Source organism: Octopus bimaculoides, chromosome 4, assembly GCF_001194135.2.
Source record: "Octopus bimaculoides isolate UCB-OBI-ISO-001 chromosome 4, ASM119413v2, whole genome shotgun sequence".
NCBI lineage: Eukaryota > Metazoa > Mollusca > Cephalopoda > Octopoda > Octopodidae > Octopus > Octopus bimaculoides.
The window spans coordinates 144,974,336-144,983,550 of record NC_068984.1 but is presented as its reverse complement, the minus strand read 5'-3'; the positions used below and the strand labels follow the sequence as shown (position 1 = coordinate 144,983,550).

At 38.1% G+C, this 9,215-nt stretch overlaps 2 protein-coding genes across 2 annotated transcripts in view; both read right to left on the bottom strand.

Annotated features, from left to right (window-relative positions):
• LOC106878757 (uncharacterized) overlaps window positions 1–9,215 on the bottom strand; it is a 401,005-nt gene that overhangs the window by 305,290 nt on the left and 86,500 nt on the right. The gene's annotated exons all lie outside the window — the stretch shown is intronic.
• Window positions 1–9,215, bottom strand: part of LOC106878760 (uncharacterized) — a 109,042-nt gene that overhangs the window by 13,557 nt on the left and 86,270 nt on the right. Inside the window, exons 13-18 of the mRNA XM_052967579.1 lie at window positions 8,189–8,293; window positions 6,929–6,980; window positions 5,265–5,402; window positions 4,077–4,208; window positions 3,224–3,382; window positions 1,418–1,594 (exon numbers count right to left, since the gene is read on the bottom strand). Of these exons, the coding sequence (XP_052823539.1) occupies window positions 1,418–1,594; window positions 3,224–3,382; window positions 4,077–4,208; window positions 5,265–5,402; window positions 6,929–6,980; window positions 8,189–8,293 (763 nt within the window). The remainder of the gene's footprint in view (window positions 1–1,417; window positions 1,595–3,223; window positions 3,383–4,076; window positions 4,209–5,264; window positions 5,403–6,928; window positions 6,981–8,188; window positions 8,294–9,215) is intronic.

Sequence of the window (9,215 nt, the reverse complement as noted above, 5' to 3'; positions counted from 1 at the left end):
ATATATATACGACGGGCTTCTTTCAGTTTCCGTCTACCAAATCCACTCACAAGGCTTTGGTCGGCCCGAGGCTATAGTAGAAGACACTTGCCCAAGGTGCCACGCAGTGGGACTGAACCCGGAACCATGTGGTTGGTAAGCAAGCTTCTTATCACACAGCCACTCCTGCGCCTTGTATGTGAACCCAAATTGCTTAATGCTAACTACTGTACTTAATTATTTTGTGCTTTTTGTCCTGTTTATTTTTTTTGTTCACCAGTGCTTGATCGAATCTCTATCGAAATGTTGCTGAAGATTTTTTCCATTTCGTTATTTGGTGGAAAGAATTGCGCCTGTTTGGAAGGAGGAACGTTTAAAAAGATTAGCGAGATTTTGATCATGAACCCGGCACAGCAAGCTGACGGTGTCCTCGTACAACGAAGATCACATATTTGAGGTTACTCTATACGTGAAACGTATTTAGTATTATTACAATGGAATAATACTCAAGTGTCACCTTGAGCCATAAACACTCCGGGCAGTCGCTTGGGTGCCTCATGGGTCTAGGGGTCCAATTCTAATCTATGTATCTTGTAGCATGCTATCAGTAAATAAATTCTATAAGAACTTAATGCATTGCCCTGAAGCCTGTAATGCCGCTCACATACACCTGCTGAAAATATTAACCCCATTATAATCCCAATATTATTTTACAGTATGACTTTAAAATGCACAAACAAAAACATAATACATATACGTGTGTAAAGCGCATGCGCATATTTCCTTTTCTTTTTTTTATATTGATATATTTTGTTATCAGTTTATATGAATCGCCATAAAGCAAGGTGAACAGTGAGAATTAAAACGATGATTTGTAAGAACATTTTTTATGTGTTCCTCCAGATTCGAGCACGAATATGCTAATTGCTGCTGTGTTTCGTTACAGGAAAACAACTTCTTTACGATGAATGCATGTTCGTAACACTCTCGATGTTGAATCACAGACTGTCACAGAATCCCTTACAATAATGAATCGAGTATGTTATGAACACTTATTTGTCATAAAGGAGAAGATGACTTCCTGTGACAAACACACCAGCGATTAACATATTCACGTTCAAATCTGCCGGAAACTCTTAAGAAAAAACATGTAAGTCATCTTTTTATATAAACCTTTTCATAATTGAACATGTCTTCGCTCCACACAGAGGTGGCATAAAACCTATCAACTCGTGTTACTTATAGCTAAATAAACAAATTTACAGATGACCTCATAAATGGATGTATTTATAGGAAGATGGCTGGAAGGCTGAATTATCAGTCTTTTCTATGGAGCATGGAAACCTGATCGTTTTGTTGCCTATCATCGAAAGATTATTGAATGACAAAGCTATAATTAACCGGACGAACGATGTGCAAATATAAACGTAAAGATTACCTCTGTACTTCCGGGACACTGGGCTCAGGGGTGACTTTCTGTATTTCCTTCGTTTACCAAACATGTTACATTTCTTGCGATAAACCCAACCCCTCAAATGTGGGTTCCAGCACGGAATAAGGTCGCTTCTTCTGAATGTTGGAATCAACACTTTGGTTGTAGGCATTGCTGTTGGTGCTATACAAATAAACATACATACATACATTCATATATATTGAGATGCTTGCGCATCAAGCAGTTCATATTTGCCAAGTATAAATGAATAATTATTTAAACAATAGAAGGTTTTGAAATAATGGACTATAAATGATTATCCAATAAAAACTTGAAATGGAGATTGTTCGCGTCTAACTTAACGGACAACACAACATCATCCAGTAGATAAAAGAAACTTTAAACGGTTAAATCGAAGGATATCGAGTAAAGACCCTGAAGAGACTGCACCGGTGTTATAGTAGGGTTGCAATTACAACAGTTACTAATCGGTGCAGTTGAAACATGTGTAGGTCTATGTAAAGTTGTATATATATCAAAAGATGTCGTAAGCTGTGTATCTTTATACCACAGGATTATTTCGATTTCCGCCAACCAAATCTGCTCACAAGGTTTTGATGGCCTCGAGGCTATTGTAGATGACATTCTTAAGAAGAACTTAGATATAACTCAAAGAAAAACCGTATACATATGTCGTCTGATCAATAAGTATCCGGACTGTTGCCATAGTAACGAAGCTAAAGTACGCAGAGTGAAGCTGCTTGGCACATATTGACCTTGAACTCTGCTGTGCATGTGCACTAAGTTTTAACGTTCTAGCTCACTTCTACTGTTTACAGCAGTGCTTGGAAGGAAGGTGTGTAGCCTGTAATTGTCGCATTGACCATGACACAGAGAGTTGAGTAGAGAATCTGCATCAAATTTTGTCAAAAGCTTGGCGATACCTGCACAGAGGCCTACGCAAAGTTTTCATCGTTCTCGATTCAATCAAGGAGATCTTGTGCAACGGAAACCCAAGAGTTTTTTTGGTTAGGTGAAAGCAGTTTTGGCACAAACTTGGTAGACACGCGTCTCATACCCAAATTTCAGTGATAATGGACTGAACTGAACCGTAACTAATCTGCACAGACGGTGATTCGATGATTTCCCCTCTCAGTTGCACGCACATCTGCGATGTTTTTCTCATTTCTGCTGGTTGCGGGTCTCCCAGAATATTCGTCAATATCGCCATTTTTTCGGTCATCTTGGAAGCGTTTGAACCACTCATACACTTGTGTGAGGCTCATATACTCCTCTCTATACACTTTCTGCAGCTTTGCGTAGGCCTCTGAGCAGGTATCGCCATGACAATTTTCTTTGTCATGACAATGCAACAATCACACGTTTCACACATTACTTAAAAGTACTGCTGTAATCAGCGGAAGTGAGCTAGAACGTTAAAATTTAGTGCACATGCGCAGCAGAGTTCAAAGTCAATCTGTGCTAAGCGACTTTACTCTGCGTGCTTTAACTTTGTTACTATGGCAACAGTCCGAATACTTATTGTTATACACACACACACATATATAGTCATATTGTGTTTGACTTCCATCCTTGTATAAAGTATGTATGCGGTGACGATTGGATTGCAACGCTCAGCTATGTTATGTATAACTCAGTAATACCTAATGTAATAGTAAGTAGTACATATTAGTAACTAACGTAATACTTATATATTACATAGTGATACCTAATGTAATGCGCATGTATTTCATAGTAATACATACTGCAACGCGTATGTATCGTGTAGAAGCGCTACCTGAATGTAGTTACCTTTTGTTGATTTCAAGGTGGATAGTAATTTAGTGAGGTTGAGCGGTGGTAAGGTCATGAAAGTTGACATCCAGTCGAGGTCAGAGGTTACTAATTCGGTCAGTTGTTCAGTGGTCAGCAACTCTGTGGTTGGTTCCATTGTGGTAGTAGTTGTAGGTTCTAGAAGAAAGAGAGGACGAGAATTGGTGAGAATGCGAGAGGAGAGAGAGAACATGTTTGGGTGGAAGAATGAGAGGAGAAGAAGAAGAAACGCGATAAGCTCGATGTAGAAAAGGGTAAGGAATGCTGAGTCCAAGAAATCCAGTGACGGTCTACAGTGAGGTGTGGTAATTCGGTTGAGTGTTCCATCATTATTTTAGTTGTAGGCTACGAGGTGTAATATACTTCAACAAAGATTTGATATTTCTGTAATGAACCAATGGTATGTCAGCTTGATGAAAAAGTTGTAGGGTTTGTATCCTATTAATGGTTTTGCAATAATGAGATACATCAGCTGATAGTAAATACTTCTACCAGTCTTGGTGACATCCCTGTTTTTTCCAATAAGACATGAACGGAGTCAGTCACTTAAGTTTGTCCAAGTCCTTTCGTCGCCATTTGCAGCCACGTCAATGACATGCCCTCTCTACTCCACGTCTGCTTCAGGTCTGCCTGTACTATGTAAATAGTATTTCTATGCAATGTTAGAGTTATTTAACAAAGAAGTCCATTAGAAATGAGTAAACTAAAAGTACCGAGGCTGATTATAGATATAGGGAAGAAAATTGAAAGGGACGCTAAGAAAAAAAAAAGCGAACAGGGAGAATTAGAGGTAGATTGAATAAAATAGTTGACTAAGATTATGTCTACATACCTGGGGTGGAAGTAATCTTTCGAAGTTTTCCATTGGAACAAGTGTGACAGCAGAGTTTATTTCTTGCATTAGCGTTGTAGAAAGCGCAAAGAAACTTCCGGCAACCGGTAACACGATCGCCATATTCACAATCTTGAGAGTAGACGAAACAGTTGAATTAAAATATCAAAATATAAACCATCTACAATATTTATTACCCACATCTCTTAATTATATTAAGTCGACAAATATATATATCTATTAAACACAATAACCGATCTATTTAAAATGTATTTTGTGGGCTTCAGAATATATTAGTTTTTGATTTGGGATCAAACGTTTATTGCAATTTTATTCTGTTTTTAAAATTCCCTTCCATCATTGTGTTGCAGCCTTAGAAAGGGGCCGTCTCCAAAGGTTTAGTCAATCAACTCGACCCCGAGCTTTCTTTTAAGACTGGCGCTTATTCCATCGGTTCTTATTGCCGAACCGTCATGTTATGAGTTTATAAACAAACCAATGACTGTTGTCAAACGGTGAAAGACAAATACAAACTTAAACACACACACGCGCACAAACATGTATACATATACTCACATAAATATATACATATATATACGTACATACATACGTACATATGTATATATATATATATATACAGTTCTATAGCCGTCAAATGTAAATAATGTAAATAATGTGAATAACAAATATATATATGCATACATATATACATACATCTATGCATACCTACGCGCGCGCGCGCACTCAGATGTAAAACAAAGAAGATGAAGATATGAGTATAGGTTTCATATTGGTCAGAACTGTTTCAGTAGAATTCTGCTTCGAACCAAATTACATAGAGATAATTATGTGCGGTAAATTACATAAGAGGTATGTGTGTGTGTGTGTGTGTGTGTGTGTGTGTGTGTCTATGTTCGATTTTCAAGAGAGTGTTGCAGGAGCTCTGTATGTTCCCAATCAGACGACTTCGAGAACCGGTTTCGATTCAGAGTTGCAGTTATATCATTTCACCTCACTTGAGTCGCTAATAACATTTGAACAGCATAAACATCGCAGCTTCTATGTCTCCACTTCAAAAGCTGACGAGGGTACTTCCCCAATGAGGGGTCACTTTGAATACAAACGGTCATAGAAGCAGATCAAATTATAACGACAATTGATATAACTAGTAAGACAGAGAACCCTTACTTTCAAGTCCGACATACTTGGATGCACAAGATTCACAGCAGCGACCCGTGTAGCATTCACCTGGCGAGACAGCAATGAGTTCAGCACAAGGAAGATCTTGGTCAACAATTCCAGGCTGGTCTCCAAATGGACAATGACCTGCGCGTTTTCATAAATCACAAGAGAAAAACATTTTCAAAATTATTTAGATTTCTGATTTTATATTGCAATTAAAGAAAATTTATTTAACTTTTAGAACTTTCAACAATTTGATGGCAATATTTAAAAGAGGGATCGATCTTGTTGTAAGGTACAAGACCCATCAGTAAAGCCAAAGTTGAAGTAATTTCTTCAAAACACTTTTATATATCTATCCCCGTTTATCACGGGGTTTGGTAAATTTTTTTTTAAAAAGCAGTGATATGGGGATCTGTGATAAGTGAGTTATCTCCACGCACTTTGCAAGTGGAATGAATGGTAGATTCATTGTCACTAAACTCGAGGCCCACAGTAGAAAAGCTTCTACCGTGTTATAACACGCCGACCCGTGTTATAACAGATGAATTCGTGATAACCATAACATGTTTCACGACGTGCGTACCGTGTTATCCCGGATCAGTGAGAGAATGAATCAGTGATAAACGAGGCAACATGTATCTTCTTCTCGAAGCAACAAACATAAATACTTCTTGCCTCTTTTAGAATGCGACAAACTATTGAGTTTGAATCCATATCTGATGCTATGACCCCTATATGAAATTATTTTACAGATTCTTCACTTCACGCTCAGTGAACTCTTCCATAAAATATTCTATAGACTAATTGCTGCCAACGTAGATCATCATCACTTTAGCCAGAAATCTATAGTTATTTGTAGCTATTATCCTATATACGAAGCAGTCCTGTTGCCGTCGATTTTGCCCTCTCGGCTGTTTGGGTTTCGATGTATCCCAGTCGGTTGGTGATCACCTTGACATTATATAAATTTTTGTTGCAAATTGCAATGTGTACCTACCCCGTATATGGTTGGCATATTTAAAGAGATCAAAGATGCAAGGATTTTTAATATCGAAATCTGTATCCATTTCTTCACGGAGTATAGTTTGGATGAACAGACCCTATGCCTAGTTTGGATGAACAGGCATAGGGTTCACAATGACTCTTTATTTATCCAGTCTTCGTTATTCTTGTTGTGACGGTGAATTAACAGAATCGTCAAAGCGTCGGACAAACTTTCTGATTTCTAATTTCACTGGAGTCAACGTTATGACTTGTAGCGGATAAATAAAAGAAGGGAGAATAACGAAGACTGGATAAATAACTAGTCATTGTGAACCCTATGCCTGTTCTGTGCATTGCATGTTTTAAACAGAACATATTTCCCTGGCGTCCATGCACCATATATGACACACGCTCCCAGTGCTTTTCTTTAGCCGCCAGAATAACTTCTGAAAGGAAAGGTTTATGTTACTCGGAACGTATGAAACAGGGGTTAATTAAGAATCTGAAAGAAGCATGGACATTTCGGAGAAACTTATGAAAATGCTTTAGACAGTCAAAGAGTTCAAGTTCAAACCTCAAACACGTAATGGCGCCTGGAAACATCACTGATGGTGTGTCGTGGGGCATCAGAGAATGAAGCTGGGAAAAACTGATGTGAAAACTAGATGTACAAGATAACTTACCCATTACATTTGGAGCACTGTCCGATCGTACACACTGACCAGCTTCACACCACTGTAAACAGGGAAAGATATGGGTTAAATGTTTTGTATTATTATTATTATTATTATTATTATTATTTCTTATCATTTCTTTATGTGAAAACCCCCCACACTCTATGTCTGTCTTTCTATTGTCCTCCTCATCCTTCACCCTAGTGGCAAATAAATGAAATCATTATTATTGTTGTTGTTGATGTTGTTGTTGCTTAACACAAGGTTCTGACTGACCAGAACCCCGGGGTCAAAGATATTCATCCCATCTTTGTTTAAGATATATCCAGTGATACATTATCCTAGGTAGGCATGTCTCCACATTTCATGATGGTGGAGATTGATTTTGAGAGAGATTAGTCTATTGTTTCACTTACAACGACCATGTAGATGTTCAGCATTTGGATTTGTTATTGTGGATAATCTCTGGATATCAGTCTCTGATTAATCTACGATTATTGCAACATCTGTTGCGGCCATGGCAAATAAAGTAGAATTATTTTTATAATTTGTATATATTTATTTTATAAATGCAAAACAACACCACGGAAAAATCGACGTAGGCTTAAACAGTAAACCGCGATAAGTGAACTGCGGGAGGTGAACCGCGGGAGGCGAACCGCGGGAGGTGAACTACAATATGGTGAGGGATTACTATATATTCATATATATATGTATATATATATATGTAGATAAACCAGTTAAATACGTAAACAACGAGAGGAAAAATGGAAAACAGGACAAGGAAACACAGAAAAACTACCCTTCATCAGTTGTCGGCTGTCTATCTACTCCTCATTTCGAGCATTCAACGACAATGTAAGTCTTCAAAGACAGCTGCTCTCATAAATTCTAAAATAATATTTAGGATTTATAGAGAGTCAAAATTCGAAACAAAAACAGGATAGTTGGAGACATACAAGGAAACCGGACGAAAACAAACATGGAGAGTCGTTAGACCAGAACGAGAGGAAAATAGTGAACGCTGTGAGAAATATATTTTTTTTGAAAAGAGAAAACATAGAAGAGAGAGACAAAAAAAGTCTAGTCTTTTGAATGCATATATGTCGGTGTGTGTGTGTGTGTGTGTGTGTGTGTGTGTGTGTGTGTGTAAGTCTGCATTTGTGTTTAAATAGACATACATAGAGAGATAGACCGAAAGACAGAGAAAAAGAGACAGGCAGAGACAGAGAGAGAATAGGCGAATGACAGAGTTAAATAAGCGCTTACCCTTTTTCTGCCACATGACATACCATCGTTTGGAATTATGGGTGTATCAGACTCTGTACATTTCATTCCAGAACATATTACGGTGTAGTCATCTTTGTACTCTTGCTAAAAACAGAATTCGAATGGAGACACTTTTAAGGTGACCCAACAATTTGATGAATACACACACATGCACGCACGCACACACGCACGTATGCTCGCAAACATTAATTTAAATTCTTTACGAAATAACTATACACTTCATTTGAAGATTCAAAGGAAGCTAAAGGATGTTGGACAAACGCTCTGCTCTGAGCGTACTTCTTCTCATAGAAGAAACAACTGGAGGCTAATGAAGATAATTACATAACTCCTATCCTTTTGACATTCGTTAATTAATATTTCGCTCGTCTCCTAACGCTTCAGTCTAAAGCAAAGCACGCCGGGCAAAACACTTAGCGGCACACTAACACACACACACATATATCAGAGGCGACTCCAGGTCATCAGCGTCACTCGGGCTCTTCGCAGTTTTCGCATAAGACACATGCCTGCTCGAAGAATTTCACGTTTATCCGCTTTATTTCTTTCCCCAAATGGCTTATTTCTTATATCTAGCATTATGTCTTTCTCTGTTTCTAATTTAAGGCTTAAAATAAAGCAATCCTCCAAAACACAACTGATCTTTACACACAGACGCACAGAATAACAGCAATCGAATAGCGACAGCGGAACGCTCGACAGACATCAGCGCTCTGACAGTCGCCTGTACTCTTGACAAAAAACGCCAGTTAGTCTTTTACACCTACCAGGCTCGTTCGTATTAGCCCGAGTTGCTGAATAACTTTTTGTTTCTTCAAGAATATTGCAGAACAGAAACTTTTCATAGATTGAAATTTAAATCATAATCTCTGTAGAAATTTATTGTTTCAAGAAAACATTGAATTTGGATTGCTTTTAATTTTCACGATTATAGATAACAACTCGGGCTGTGACTTCTGAGCCCCAGTCAGGCGCGTGTGAACGATGTCGAAAGAGAACGTCTGCG